At 31.3% G+C, this 16,881-nt stretch overlaps 1 protein-coding gene across 1 annotated transcript; it reads right to left on the bottom strand.

The window, feature by feature from the left end:
• Window positions 1–869: 869 nt before the first annotated feature.
• On the bottom strand, window positions 870–1,559 carry LOC132274004 (UPF0481 protein At3g47200-like). Its single transcript, XM_059775143.1, has one exon. It carries the CDS (start codon window positions 1,557–1,559, stop codon window positions 870–872), a length of 690 nt encoding a protein of 229 aa, XP_059631126.1.
• Window positions 1,560–16,881: the final 15,322 nt, after the last annotated feature.

Raw genomic sequence — 16,881 nt, 5'->3', positions numbered from 1 at the left:
AAGTGAGTCTTAAAAAGGACTCAATTACCTGTAAATTGCTTATAAATAGAGACCAAAACCTTGAATAAAGATATACAATCTTTGCTTAATCACTTTTAGCTTTAACTCAATAATTCGATCTTTTTTTCAAATTGTGTTTTTGAGTATAGTCCGTGAATTTTCCTGGATATTGATCATGAAAGAACTTCACCTGTACCTATTTCAATATATACACCTTTTCATGTACATCCATACCCCCGCTCGGGATTTTATCACTCCAAATGGTTACCATAAAACCTTACACATATTTGGGATTATATGCTAAATGTGCCAACATAAAGGAAACTAAGATTTGTGAACAAAATAAGAACAAATAGTCAAAACGGTTTGCGTGATAGTAAGCAGAAGCAATACAAAGGCGGCCACAAACGAAATGAGTGCCCAGGATCAATGTCGCCATCCATCTATGTCGACGTTTCCTACAATGCGTATTCACATCATTGTAAATGTTACCATAGCTGAAAAGATCATAATTGATGTTGATATTGTAGCAAAGCGCATTGAACATGGTGGCAGCCTTTTCATCATCACCCAGCAAATTTGTGATAATTCAAGGTCCTCTGGTTTGTCAATGAGATCATCCATGAAGCAGCAATAATTGCTGATACAGCAAAAACTATTACCATCATCACCATAGTGCTCGTGCATGATAAGGTTTCTGAAGAGGGACTCTGTATCATTGTCAATGGTCAAATGTGGGATTCTCGTTGTCCTACTGGAATACGTAATATCAAACAAGTTCCTGCCTTCAGCCTTCCTGAATTTTACCCCGGCTTTTTGAAGTTGGGATGTACATTGTATGTCATCCCACTCCATTCTCTCTCAAGACCTTACAAGTGGAGGGCATATGCTACTGTATAGTAAAGTAAATGTTGGACGTTGTGAACAGATTCCCTATCAAAGTCTGACAGGCCATGACTTTTAAATAAAAACCCAAAGAAATCGAATGCAATGTGAATAAACTCGTCTGGTTTTGGATCCTCAATTATCAAGTCATATAATTTGAGAAGGATGAAAAAAGGAAGCTGATTTTCGAATAAGATCAAATCAAGCCTTAAGCGGCCAATCATCCAATATGTTCTAAAAATAGGGTCATTTTTATCTCTTCTAACCTTGTTTGAGTACTTCAAGAACAGTTCAATGATGAAGCAGCCATCAAGAAGCATCATATGCACGAATTCATCTGAAGTGAGGCTTATGGGCTCTGCATAACATTTACGTGCCTTTTCCTCCAGTTTCCTCATTGCAATTATGTATCTCTCCGCGCTTGTCTCCTTCTTTCTTGCAAGAAGTGATCTTAGGTATTGTAGTTTAAACTCTTCCATCCCTTGGACATTAGCTTTTTCTCGGTGGTACGGACCAATTGCAACAACCTCTGGTTCATATGCATCTGGATTTATCTTACGTAGTTTTTCACGCACTTTGAAGATACAACGCTCAGGAGGCACATCAGAGTGGCCAGCATGCTTTTCATCGATGCTAATAGAAACATGTTCTTCTGAAGTGGTAGCAGAATCCATGTTCTACAAGTCTCTGTTCATTAATAAAATTCTACCCGTTGTTATCAACATTTATTGGAATTCATGCTTAAAAGTAAGACATATGTAGCATTGTAGCCAAATCTAGTGGAACTTCTTACCAATGGGTGTGGCTGCGTAATAGTATCTCATTTCCTTTCAAAATGAAAGGCAGAGAGTTTGAGTTTCGTGATAGCATTGTTGGAATTCTTTGTCAAGAGAAAATCTACACCACACATCATGATAGATTAGAGATCATTTGTCCATTTTAAACATTCTATTAAAGACCTTAGGGAACAACAAATAATTATTAATTTTTTTTTCATTTTTATTAGTCTTAGAGAATATTACTGTAACTTTATATTCATGGAAGCATTTGTGATCTAAGCTAATTCCACAGTGAGGTCGTGGGAGGAAAATGCATTTTGAGACCTACATGCCTAACTCGTGACAGGGCCCAGATTTAGTTTGGGGATATATTAATTATTAATTATTTCTTTTTTCAACTAACATGACAATCAATGGTGCACTAAGATAACAAAACGAATTACCCAAAAAAAAACCTAAGATGACAAAACCAAAAAATACAAGGGCAATAACCGCGCGTTCAGTAATTAAAAATCAACTAGTATGTCATTGTTTGCAAAATATTACTGTAAAGAAAAATTCAAATATATAAAATACATACATTTAGCTCATAAAATTGCAAAAATAAAGAAGAAGAAGAAGAGAGAGAAAAAAAATAGAAAAAACAAAAGAATATATTTTTTTACAGCACATACATCATCATACATGAGCAAAAAGATATTTTAAGGATAAAAATAAAACCAAAAGAAGAAGAAGAAGAGGAAGAAAATAAAAACAAAAGAAAAATGAGAAAACTTTGAAGAGAAAAAAAAAATGGGTTTGATTGAAGAAATAGGAATTTTTATAGGGTTTCCTATTAGTTACATCATACTAGGTGTGGATAAAAAAGTTATAAAAAATAAAAATAATATTAAAAGAAAATAAGCACGCTAGGTGCTTGGTGATAGATTAATTACTTTTCATAATTAAAGTAATTTTTAATTAGTTTGGTAATTATATTTTAAAGCATATCTTTTATAGTAACCTGTATAAAAATTAAAAAAAAACGGATGAAATTGTCGCAATTTTATAAATTAAAAATTTAGCTTCATAAAAAAGCGCTATTTAGCTAGAAGCAAACAATTTCAAAAAATACACTTTAAGGTGTGGTTCAACAACAATTCCAAAGGAGATCTAAGCTGCAAGCATGAAGAGTGAAGAATTTTACAAGATATATTATCTTATTATAGTATCGATCAATAAATTTTATTTTTTGTTATTGGAAAGACAAGACTAAAGATATATTGGATAAATATTTGTCAAAAAATTTGTCACAATAGTGTACGTTGACTATTATTAGTAGTTAGTGAAACATACTGCAAGAATTGTGTTTTATAGACATGCAATTAGAAGGGAGGTAACTTTAAGAAATTCAATATTAGAGACGTAAGTGTAATAAAACCTAAGTAGAAAAGAGGTAAATGTAAATTATCCCAAAAAAAATAAATTAAATTAAATTGTCTCTTATACACTCAACACCACGAGTCAGCTTTACAGCCCAAGTATTATGTATAAAACAGTAAAATTATATGTATATATGCGTGTGTAATTGTCACTTGTGTTGTGTATATATATATAATATTATTTTGAAAAATCCTAATCGCTCGAACCATATGTTTATTTTCCTGCTACGGGGTTCATGGTCTAGGACCTTATGTGTAGGATCAAATAATTTGGAAATCAAGTGAGAAATGATTGTTTATAGTAATTTGTCACTTGTGAGAAATGATTGTTTAAAGTAATTTGTTTGTTTGATTAAATGATTTTGACTGTGGGAATTAGGTAAACTTGCAATAATAATGGATATAAAATGAAGAGTAATGCTACTCATTCCCCATAAACAAGCAAATGATAAGAAACAAAAGTAACAAATCAATTCCATATGACGTAATTTTATCATTATTAATTGTTTATTTGTACTTTGTTCCTTAAGTTTTTCACTTTAAAAAAAATAATAATAAGAATAACTAAATAGATTAAAATAATCTGAAATGAAGTGTGCACAAAGTGGCCTTGAATTTGTTTAAATGTTACAAAAAGTTGAGGAATTCTCAAAGTTATAATATGCAGAATTTAAATTATGATACTGGGATTTTAATTCGTAAATCTCTTATATATAGATGGAGGTAAGTGCGAATGGAGAGATATACAAGAATAGTAAATATATATGCGTTGAAGGAATACTGAAGAACTTACATGATGATAATATATGAAGCTCTCTCTATTCCTCCACTAAGATTTTCTCCACTTGTTTTCCTGATTAAACAATGATAGCACAATGCTTACAAGATATTTACTCCTAATTAAGCACGGATTCTAGAAAAATTTTGCGTATAAAAACAAGAATAAATTACATTTTTTTTTTTGGGAAATATAAGAATAAAATACTTGGTATGACAGAAAAGTTAATGTTTTGCACAAGCATATAAATATAAAAATAAGATAACAAATTTATTATAAAATATAAAATATACATGAGTGTGTGAATTTTTTTTCAAGAGAAAATATATAATAATAATAAATAAATTACTGAAAAATAATAATAATAATAATAAATAAATTACGCTTACTTTTCCTGACAATTAGCAAAAATAACGTCATCCATGATTTTTGACTTCGAAAAATTAATCTAACTTTACTAATTGCTCACATCATATGCTACAAAATCCTTTCTAAGAGTCATTTACGTAATTTAGTGACATCAGAAGCTTAAAATGTACTAGTAATTTTCATTTACACTTTTCATGAATGTCATGGGTGACTCAACCCTATTGAATTCAGATCGGAAGTAAGATAGATATAAATAGGTTAGTATGTAACACTACTTAATAATTTAAGTTTTTGGACAAATAGACAATTTTTAACCTATTACTGTTGGTATCAAAGATAAACTCAGTCTTTAATCTGGTGTCATGCCAAGCGCCCGGCTTGGAGGCGTCCCGATCAGTGAGTGTTCTGAGGGGAGGGGATTACAAGGAATACTTGTCCCACATCGGATCCGAACATGAAGTGAAATGAGTATGAATGACTGGGTATGTAACATTATCAGATAGTTTAGATTTTTAAATAAATGAGCAATCGTTCACCCGTTACAATAGGCCACTGTGACAATTATTAAAAGCTCCCAAAAAATATTCTCATTTAAAGTTTGGGTTCCATTACTTAATACTCTCCTTACATTGTAAACTTTACCAATACAAAACTTGAAACATTATGGCAATTTAACCTCATAACATATGCACAAAGCAATGGAAATAATAAATATCATTCAAAAAAAATAAAAATATCATACTATAATTAATTATGAATAATGACAGAGTTGGATCGTCATAACATATGCACAAAGCAATTGAAATAATAAATATTATAATGATAGAGAGTTCGATCGAACACATCGAACTAAATTTGTGTCATTGAGGGATGGCATCATAATAATATATGAAATTAGTCCATTTCTGTTATTAGTTCTCAATTAAAGTAAACAGTAATATAACGTATAAATTCTGTTAAAGTTTTGAATGATTAAAATACTCTTCTACATTAAATTTTTTTAAAGGTTAAATTCACAAAACTCCCATGCACTTTTATTTTTTGACACTTTATCCCTGTACCTTAAAAACTCATAAATAAAATATAATATAACACTATATGATCTATTATACTAAAAGTTGAAAATAAATAAAACTATATAAATACATTATATCATATAATAAAATAGTTACTATATAAGAAATATATTTTATAATAAATAATTTTTTATATAATAATATACTTATATAAAACACATAATATATATGATACTTTTATTTTAATTAAATATTATAAAAATATTCAAAATATATTATACAATAAAAATATAGATAAACTATATAATATGAAATGATAATCTAGTATTTGTGTATAGTATGTATTATGAAATAATAGTTCCCCTATATTTTACAAATGGAGCGAATAAGAACACTTCTTCAATTTGAAGATTGAAATACCTAAAATGACCGTAAGAAAAATAAATAATAAAAACTATAAAATAAAACTAATAATAAAAATAATTAAATGATTAGAATAAAATAAATAAGGACATTTTTTAAAAACGATGTATAAAACCCCCCAAAATTTTAATTTTGTATTATTTATTTGTAAATTTTATTCATTTATTCTTTTAATTTTAATTTTTTATTAAAAAGAAATATCTAAAATTTCCTTAAGGGTATTTTTGAAATTTTTATAAAAAAAAATTAAAAAAAAAAATTTGATCAAAACTGGAGACCAATGGGCAATTTGCTACAAATTTTTTAAAATATAAGAATTTATATGCACTGTATAAAAAGTGGGGTGGTTCTTATAATTTTTTTTTATTTTATATAGTAACAGGTTTTTTTGCACTTTATCATTTATTTTATTATATAATATGATATATACTTATGGCCCCATTCATATAAAATAGAGGCAACAATAATGACAATTACAATATAATGTATATATAATTAACTTTGTTACTATTCCTAATATCTAATATGTATAATGTAATTTATAAATAATATATAATATTGCAAACTATATAATCTATTATATTAAAAAAAAAAAAAAAAAAGGCAAATTATTGTGACTTTCCCTAAGGTTTGGATGAATTATATATGGGTAGCCGTTTAGCGTTAATTACTTTAACCTCTCCAAAATCCATTCACCAACCGCCAAAAAGTGACTTTGAGTGTCAGTAATTCCCTTATGCTTATAATAATATATTATATTGTATTTTTAAAAAGAGAAGGGTAAAATTATCTTTTTTTAAAAATTTGGTCAATAGGTATGCCTGAAAGAAAATACAAAGGGTGTCATTGAGGACATCGCCAAATCTCAGAGGAGGTTAAAATAATAAATGTTAAACAGTTTACCCGTATGTGATTTGTCCAAATCTTATGTGAAGTCGATGCAATTTACCCTAAGAAAAAATAGTAATTTATGAAATTTTAAATATTAATGACCTATTTAAATACAAATTTGTGGTTTGATAGTGCAAGGTGTAAAATGTCAAAAAAATAAATAAAAAAATAAATAATAAAAAAATAAAAAAGAAGCACATTGGCTTTTTGTGAATTTAACCTTTAAATTTATTTAACAAAACTAAGGCCATTTTGATAATTTCATCTGTTAGTGTTAGCTAATGCCGTGATGATATGCTAGAAAGGGGGCAGTGGCGGATACACACCAGACCCCCACAGACTTTTCCATTATTACTAATTTTACTATAGAAATTTTCATAATTCTAAAAAGGCCCTTGTTGAACCCCTGAAAATGCCACAAAAACCCTTTAAAAACTTTCAAAATTTAAGGAGATCCCTCATTAAAAATAATAAATAAACAAACATGAGAAGTGTCAATAAAATTAACTATATATATTAAACCTGTAGTGTGTGGGTGAAATTAACCCTACATCATTCAAAAAAATTCACTTTTTTTTTTTTTTTTTTTGTTTAAATCTGTAATTCTATTCCTCGGTTGCAGTGATTTCAAATAGTTTGGCCCCTCCAACCTTTGAATTTTGGCTACTCCGGTCGCTTGATCGACATAGTTTGCTGCTACGTAGTTGATGGTCTATGACCTTATGTTCTCAATCAAATAATTAGGAGATAATAAGCATGAGAATCAAATATTACTTTTGTGTGTGGATTGTTAGTTTTAGTGAGAATATTTTTTGTCATTTTCAAAAAGTTTAGACTATTTTATTTTAATTTTGGCATTAAACATGAAAAAGAAGGAAATGACTGAATTACTCCAAACATTATATTGGCCAAAACATGGATATTTTTTAAAGCGAAAAAGAAACATTTTGAATAAACTCTATACTTTGTATGAGCTTTGTTATTTTGGACCAAGCCAATTAACACAATGTTGGTGTTGTGGGTACACCCTATCAATTTGTTCCGAATTTGGTCCTCAAAGAAGTTTACTTATAAAATGTACCATTCTGTTAACACCCTAAATTGGCCGCCACCTGGCAGTCATGTGATTGACGACATGGTTAAATGGTAGGGTGGCACGTGGACATTATTTTGTGAAAAAACACATTATGAGGTTTTTTAAACTTGGGGCATTGTGAAAAAAAAAAACGTTTTTCATGGTTATAATTTTAGTTCATTAGAATTTTTGAATCACGCTTATAATTTTTAAACTTTAAACGTTTGTTGTATAGGTTGTATATTTTAAGTAATTAGTATTTTTAGATAATTTTATTTTTTTTCTATTTTTTATAAAGATAATATCATCTCTTCTATGGTAACATTATATTAAATAATATTATTTTAAAATTACTAATACAAGTGTTTTATAAAATATTGTTACTAAATAAATTTTAAAAAGTACTTATTATAATATGTTATCAAACACCTAACATAGTTTTTACTAAATGTAATTTTTTTTACAGCTTTAACAAAAGCGCTTTTAGTAAAGTTTAAAAGTTAGTAAAAATTTAAAAGTAATAAAAAAGAAAAGAAAAATATAAATAATGCATATAATATATTATTAGAAATAGTTAAAAATTTGAACGGATGGAATTTGATCAAAATTTTGAGATTCCCAAAATGTGGATGAATCCAATTCGTATCGATTTAACGGATTGCCAGATGGAATGAACACTCCTACTCCTAGTAAACAAATAATATGAAACAAAAGTAACAAATGAATTCCATATGATATCATTTTACCATTATTAATTGTTTTTTTGTACTTTGTTCCCCAAGTTTTTTACTTTAAACAAAAATAAATAATAAATAAAAATAATCTGAAATAAAATAAGATAAGGACCATATTACCTGTTGAATAAACTCAGGTAAAGCGTGCACAAAGTGGCCTTAAATTTGTTCAAATGCCACAAAAAGTTGGGAAATACTCAAAGTAATCTGCAGAATTCAAATTATGACACTGGAATTTTAATTCGTAAATCACTTATAAATGAAGGTTAGTGCAATTGGAGAGAAAGATATCCAATAACAGTATAAATAATGAAGAGCTTACTTGTTCTGAAGCTTTCTATTCCTCCACTAGGATTTTCTCTTGACTTGTTTTTTTGGTGGTCTGTGACTTTCTAGTCGTTATCATCGTGGGAAAAGAAAAAGTACTTGCGGAAAAGGCAACTTGTTTTCTTGGAGGTCTGTGACTCTATGGACGTTATCATCGTGGTAAAAGAAAAAATACTTGTGGAAAAGACGAAGTCTTAGTATAATTTTTGTCAGTGTGACTTATATGGAATTAAAATTGATAGAGTTAAAGAAAAATAATTTATAAAATTAAAATAATTTTTTTTCTAATTTCATATAGTCCCGCATCAAGCTTTTAAAATAGACTACCGAAATCTAATTGACTTGGCTCGCAGCTTGTATTACATAGTACACGCTTACACCGAAATCTAATTGACTTGGCTCGCAGCTTGTATTACATAGTACACGCTTACAATATATTTTATCGGTAGTGATTCTAGAAAATTTTCCGTGTATAAACACAAGAATAAAATGCATTTTTTTTCTTGAAAAGGTAAAAATAAAATACTTGGTATAACTATGTTTTGGACAAGCATATAAATATAAAAATAAGATAACAAATTTAGGGAGGAGATATTCCTATTTCATTTTTATCCGATTGCACTTCATTTATTTTTTTCTTTTAAAGAAAATGATAATAAGGTCTTTAAATTCATTAATACACCATCCTTTAATTTATAATATTATAACTACTCTTTATATAACTTTAACTTTTTTTTACCTTCTTTACTATTTTTTTTTTCTTTCTATTTGTTTTTTTCTGAGCTCTTTTAAAGAAAATAATTTATTTCATAATAATAATTGTATTTTTGGCAATCAAAATGAAATAATTTATTCCATAGTGATTTTTTTTTTTTTTTTTTTTGTACAATCGAAAGATATATTTATTCAACAAATTTAAAAAGAACAGTTGTGTCATTTAAAAAGTAATAATGTTATCTTTTATGAACACCACTGAGCTCCAAAAAGAAGAAGATATTTTTTCAACAATGAGGATGAACATCACCGGGCTCCAAAAAGAAGAAGATATTTTTCCAAGTTCCTCATTCTTCATTCTTAGTTAAATTTGACAATCTTATTAATAAATCTATGAAAAGTATGCATTGAATTTTGGATTACTTTTCAATTTCTTGTTTTAGTGAATTTTTTTTTTTTTTTTTTCATATAATTGTATTTCTATTATTACAATCAAGGTGATATTTTGATAAAACTAAAAATTAAGTACTGAAAATTTTAAGAGCTGAATTTTAAATGTAGGAGATTTTTAGTTGTAATTGAAAATTAAATATATTTTAATATTTTGTAAAATTTCAGCACTAAACATTCAGTGATAAGTAATGTTTATGTCATTTAAAATGACGCTAACCATTTTCAACACTATTCAAATTATATTATCAAACGTGCTCAATTGATTAAGGCTTAATCAGTTCTAATTAAGTCTTAAATTGAGAAATCTAATAACACCAGTTCATAATTAAACGCTAAATTAAGTAATTAAATAACACCTTAGTTTGAAGAACAAAAAGACCATAGAGTGGCAATCAAAGAATATTCTCATTATTTTTGGCAAAAAATAAAAGAATTACTCTTATCCTCGTTGTTCAAGGCCAAGTCTAACTAGAAGACCATGTTTTCTCTCATGAGCACACTAGATTCCAAAAATAAGGTGATTTTTCTAAACAAATCGTTGTCATTATTAATGTTTTTTTTTTTTTTTTTTTTTTATACTTAAAATTGTCATTATTAATGTTAAATCTATGAAATGTATGCTTTGAAATTTTTTTTTTTTTTTTTTTTTCCCGTAAGTAAAAATATCCATTGAATATTCTATTTACTTTTCTATTGATTCTTGTGCTTTAGTTTAAAATTCAATTAGTTTAGTTTTCTTGGAAATTATTTGAATTCATACATTATAGACAGGCGATGCCGCCTTCTTAGAGGGTTTTTAGCGGGTCTTTGCCTTTTTCGTACTACCTATTAAATAGTTAACGAAAATTAAGCGGGAAAAGGGATGGAAGCAATCACAGGAGAATAAGACCTTGGATCTTGCATGGGCTTGAACTCTAAATTAATTATTTTTTATTTTTATTTTTTCGAAAAGTAAGAGTCGTACTTGATGTTGAGATTTTGTACTATAAGATTGAAATATTTCTTTTCTGATTTAGGGTTAATTAGTAAGTAATTTATTACCTATTTTAGTTATAGTTAAGTCATATTTTATAAATTGAATATAACATCATGACTAAAATATATAGAAAAAAATTCCTGAATTTCAAGATGGTATGGAAGCATGGTTTGATTTTTTCTTTTTTCATTGATACATACATTTTTTTTATTTTTTATTTTTATTTTTATTAAACCATACATTCTCATTCCTGTATGTGCTCCTGTGATGCTACTCTGCTTCCTGTGAGTCTTCGTTGGGTTTGTGATGCTCAAATCCAAGAAGGAGAAGGCTTGATCATCTTGCCATTTGTAGACAGCGAGCACTTCATCCACAAGTACTTCCTTCCCCATCGCCGGTCGTCTCCATCGCCGGCCACTGTCCAAACTCGCCGCCGCGAGCCGTCCCCATCACAAGCCGCCGTTTTTCCCTTCGCGCTGTCCACTGGCCGTGTCCTCATCGAGGCCGAACCAGATGCTGTGCGAATCGCCGAATCTCCATCCAAGCCGAAGCCGATCTCTGCCGCCATCTGCCTAGATCGATTCAGATCGCAGTCCCCGCCGGCGATAATCTCCGTCAGCATCCCGATCAACCCGCTCTCTGCGGCGGCTCTCCAAAATCCCAAACCAGGCACCGATCGGCGGACGACCCGCCACCGCTGCATCACCACAATCTCTTCTCACCGGCACCATCAAGAATAACAGTATCATCTTCTCACCTTGTTGCTTGATATTCTCCATGCCAGCCCATATGTTCTTATGATATCTCATATATATATATATATATATAATATTATATATCCAAACCCTCTGTTTGGTCACAAGTGTAATACTATTCCGTTCTGGATTAGTTCAAAACTAAACCAGTTTTGTTACCTCCTTTGAAAAACTGATTCACTGATAAACCACTTCAAAAAAAAAAAAAAAAAAAAAAAAACATGAATGGAAAAAATATTGAATCATCTAGAGCAGACAAATCTACCTACAAATGCACTCATTGCAACCAAACTGGTCATACCAACAATCGCTGTTCAAACTTGTGGGATTTACGGAATGGGGGGTTCATCGCCGTTGAAAGAAGAATTCAACAAAGACCTCCACTGCAGTAGTTATTAAGACAACAGATACTGGTGGTAAGAATTTCAATATTTCTACACATGTTGCTAATAGTGCATGGATAATTGATTCTGGTGCCACAAATCATATGACATTTGATTCTAGATAGGCCTCACCTCTTAATTCATCCCCACACAAATTTGTTTCTACTGCCAATGGGACTTCGAACCCACTTATTGGGGAAGGATCTTTGACACTCACTGATAATCTGTATTTAGATTCTGTTTTAGTTGTTCCATCTTTAAATTCTAGTCTTTTGTCAGTTCCCAAATAACCACAACTTTATCTTGTGTTGTCATTTTTTGGCCTAATTTTTGTGTGTTTAAGGATATCCAAACAAAGCAGACGATTGGTTGTGGTATTAGGCGAGGGAAACTATATTACTTGGACTTGATGTCCAAAAGTTCCGATAAGCTACTACAAGCATTGACAGTGGATGGTTCTGAGGGGGAGAGAAAAAAATCTGAAATTTGGCTGTGGCATCAACATCTGGGGCATGCTTCCTTTGGTTATTTGAAAAAATTATTTCCTAATTTGTTTGCAAAATTTGATGTTTCTAGTTTCCGCTGTGATGTTTGTGAACTAGCAAAGAGCCACCGTGTGTCGTATCCATTATGTTTGCATAAAAGTCCACTTCCTTTTTATGATTATACATTCTAATGTTTAGGGTCCGTCCAAAGTCACTACTTTAGGTGGATCCCATTGGTTTGTTACTTTTATTGATGATTGTACCAAGATGACCTGGTTATGCTTAATGAAGTCCAAAGGTGAAATGAACTTATTGTTTCAGAAGTTTCATAAAATGGTTTCAACTCAATACAATGCACATGTTCAGGTTCTCCGTAGTGACAATGGTGGAGAATATCAGAGTTTTGACCTTCAGCAGTATTTAGAAGCACATGGAACTATTCATCAAACCAGTTGTTCCAATACACCCTAGCAGAACGGGGTTGCAGAGTGAAAAAATCGCCACTTGTTGGAGGTTGTTCGTGCTTCATTGATAGAAGCGCATATGCCATTATCGTATTGGGGAGAAACACTTACCTCTGCAGCATATCTAATCAATCTAGTACCTTCCAGCTCTATTAACTTCCGGATACCATTGCAGGCTCTCACTGACGCAGTTGTTGCCCCAACCGTCCCAAATCTACCTCCTCATGTCTTTGGTTGTGTAGCATTTGTAAACCTCCATAAGCATCAACGCAACAAGCTAACTCCTCGCGCATTGCGATGTGTTTTTCTCGGATATGCTACTCATCAAAAGGGGTATCTCTGTTATCACCCTCCAACTCAACGAATGTTTATCACAATGGATGTTGTCTTCCATGAAGACTCGATGTATTTTTCCTCTGCGTCTGAACTTCAGGGGGAGTACCAGAACGAAATTCAGACTCTAGATTATAATTATCACATTTTTAAGGACGACGATTCTAGTGTTGATGACTTACAAGTTGGACCAACCAATCAGAAATTGGGCGAATTGGATTCAAGTGGTATAAGTTTGGATCAAAGTGGTGATGAACGCCCAGAAATGAAAAGTATGGCGCCAACCCCAATGGAAAGCATGGCTCCACGCCCACCATCGTCGTCCGAGTTCGAGTCCCTCGCAACTAACATATCAAACCAATCGCCTGCTGAAGATTTTCCTGAGTTAGTGTCTGAGCCACTCAAAAAATAATTACCACCGCGTCACACAAGAGGTATTCCTAAATCCACATATAAACCCGACCTTTCTAGTAAAGTTAAGTATCACATGAGCAATTATGTGTCGAACCATCATTTGTCAGAATCAAATTTGTCATTTGTAAGTCAATTATCTACTGTATCTATTCCTAATAGTGTGCAGGAAGCCTTAGCTGACCATATGTGGAAAACAGCTATGAACAAAGAGATGAAATCCTTGCAGAAAAATAAAACTTGGGAACTCATTGATAACCCACCAGGAAAGAAACCAGTTGGATGTCGATGGATTTACACTATGAAGTAAAAGCCGATGGCACAGTTGAACGCTTTAAAACAAGATTGGTGGCGAAAGGTTACACCCAAACCTATGGAATTGATTACACAAAGACATTCGCACCAGTAGCCAAAATCAACACAGTTCGGGTCTTGTTGTCTTTAGCTGCGAACTTGGATTGGCCATTGCAACAATTTGATGTGAAGAATGCCTTTCTGCATGGTGAATTATTTGAAGAAGTCTACATGGATCTCCCACCAGGATGCATGATACCCGAAAAGTATAATCGGAAGGTCTGCAGGTTAAAGAAATCATTATATGGGTTAAAACAATCTCCAAGAGCATGGTTTGGAAGATTCACAAAGTTTATGATAGCTTTTGGCTACCGTTAGAGCAATTCCGACCACACGTTATTTCTGAAGAAACAACTGGGTAAGATCACTGTACTCATTGTATATGTAGATGACATGGTGGTTACAGGGAATGATCCTGAAGAAATGAAGGCTCTCAAGAAGTACTTGTCCAGAGAATTCGAAATGAAAGATCTAGGTTCTTTGAGATATTTTATTGGGATTGAAGTATCTCGATCTAATAAAAGAATCTTTATATCTCAAAGAAAATATGCCTTAGATCTATTACAAGAGACTGGCATGACAGCATGTCAACCAGCTGAGACACCAGTGGAAGAAGGACTGAAGTTATGTGTTGAGTCCAATCAAGTACCTACTAATAAAGGAAGATACCAAAGACTTGTAGGGAGATTGATGTACTTAGCACACACGAGATCGGATCTGGCTTATGCATTGAGCATTGTTAGTCAGTTTATGCATGATCCTGGAGAGCAACATATGAACGCAGTTATACGCATTTTGAGGTATTTGAAATCTGCTCCTGGAAAAGGAATTTTGTTCACTAAAAATGCTGGTTATCAAAACATAGATGCATATACTGATGCTGACTGGGCTGGAGCTATAGATGATCGGTGATTTACTTCTGGTTACTTTACTTTTGTAGGAGGTAATCTTGTTACATGGAGAAGCAAGAAACAAAATGTTGTTGCTCGCTCAAGTGCCGAAGTTGAATTCAGAGGTATGGCATTTGCACTTTGTGAAACATTGTGGTTAAGACTACTCTTACGGGATTTAGGTTATTTCCCTAAGCAACCTATTCGACTATATTGTGACAATAAAACAGCGTGTGATATTGCCCATAAACCAGTTCAACATGATCGTACGAAGCATGTCGAAGTAGACAGATTCTTCATTAAGGAGAAGTTGGATGGGAAAATTGTGGAGTTGCCTAAGATTTGATCTGAGGATCAACTAGCCGACATTCTCACCAAAGTAGTCTCAAATCAAGTGTTTTCCAAAATTTTAGACAAGTTGGGCATGTGTGACATCTATGCACCAACTTGAGGGAGAGTGTTGAGATTTTATCTCTTATAGTACAGCTGTAGGATTGAAATATTTCCTCCCTGATTTATGGCTGATTGGTAGGTAATTTGTTACCTATTTTAGTTATGTCATATTCTATAAATTGGATGTAATACCATGAGTAAAAAAAATCGAATATAATTTCTGAATTTCAAGACTTGACCCTTTGGTAACTCACATAGAAAAATAAAAAATAAAAAACTAACATAGATTTTAATGCACCTACCCATATGAATGTTTATGCCATTGTTTTTATTTTTTAATTTTTTTGGGGGTAAGTCAATATATTAAAAAAAAAGAAAAATGATAATTACGGAGGGGCATAGCCCAAAAAACAAAAGCCCAAAGGCCAGAAGCCCAACAGACAAAGCCGTTGCTTCACAAACATTTCCAAAAGAAAGGCAACAAAAGAGAACAAAGCAACGATGGCTAATAGCATCTCCAATGGCCTTTCAAATGGGCTCTCAAACTTAAAATATAGCAGGTGGATGAAGATAAGGCACTTCAATAGCCTCTCAAAAGACCTCTTATAATTTGAAATTCTCAAATATATTCTCAAATATAGCAGCTCTCAAATGACCTCTCAAACTTAAAATATAGCAAGTACATGAAAATAGGCACTTTAATGGGCTCTCTCAAAAGAGCTCTCATATTTTGAGATTGTCAAAAATTGCTAAAATGAAAATAAGGTATTTTAATGGGCTCTCAAAACATAAAATAGTTGTGTTAAAAAATAGCATTTTGGATGAAATGCATCATTGGAGCAAAATTACAAAAATATAGTATTTTGACACTGAACTCCTCTCAAAATATAGATTTGGCATGAAAATATAACATTTTGCATTGAAAATGCTCTAAGAAGATTATAAAATTTATAATATAGAGGTCCAATTCACATGGTTATGGTCATGTCATTTGTGAAAATCTTCTTGTGGTTTTGTTAACCCTTATCACGTGTTGTTTACGTGCAAGTTTTTGAAGGTTTAAATCTATTGATTGAGTTTTTTACGTTGACTAGTTTGAATCGGTTCAATTGGAGGTGCAAATTTAACTTTGACTATTGTCAAAGTTGAATCGGTTCATGGTTCAAGTATTGCATCGACTTTTTCTATTACGAAATTTGAACCGGCTTGTTGAACTGGTTCAATTCCCCTCGAAGTTACGTGAAGTAATTTCCTTATTGGTTTTGGACTCTACAAAAGGCAAGTTCTTGTAGAACAAGTTGTGTTCGATTATTTGGGTCTATATATATATCAAACATAATCAAAATTTAAGGTATGACTTGATGATGAGAGGATTATCATATGTGTGTATGATTGATTAATTTGTGTCAATATAAGAGAGAGTAATTGAAAGAGGTTAAGAGAAAACTCTCTATTGTAATTCTCTATAGATGTAGCCATATTTTTTGGGTGAAACATGTCTATCTTATATTTTTATGTGTAATTATAGTTTATTCTTCATGATTGTTTGTATTTATTCTTCGAACAACATTA

The sequence above is a fragment of the Cornus florida genome, unplaced genomic scaffold (genome assembly GCF_030987335.1).
Source record: "Cornus florida cultivar Cherokee Brave unplaced genomic scaffold, ASM3098733v1 CherokeeBrave_3.0.0_Hap2_Chr01, whole genome shotgun sequence".
NCBI classification, from domain to species: Eukaryota; Viridiplantae; Streptophyta; class Magnoliopsida; order Cornales; family Cornaceae; genus Cornus; species Cornus florida.
This window is presented reverse-complemented; position numbering and strand designations above follow the sequence as displayed.

Coding starts and splice junctions, on each gene's coding strand:
- LOC132274004 (XM_059775143.1), bottom strand. CDS start 1,559: ATGGATTCTGCTACCACTTCAGAAGAACATGTTTCTATTAGCATCGAT.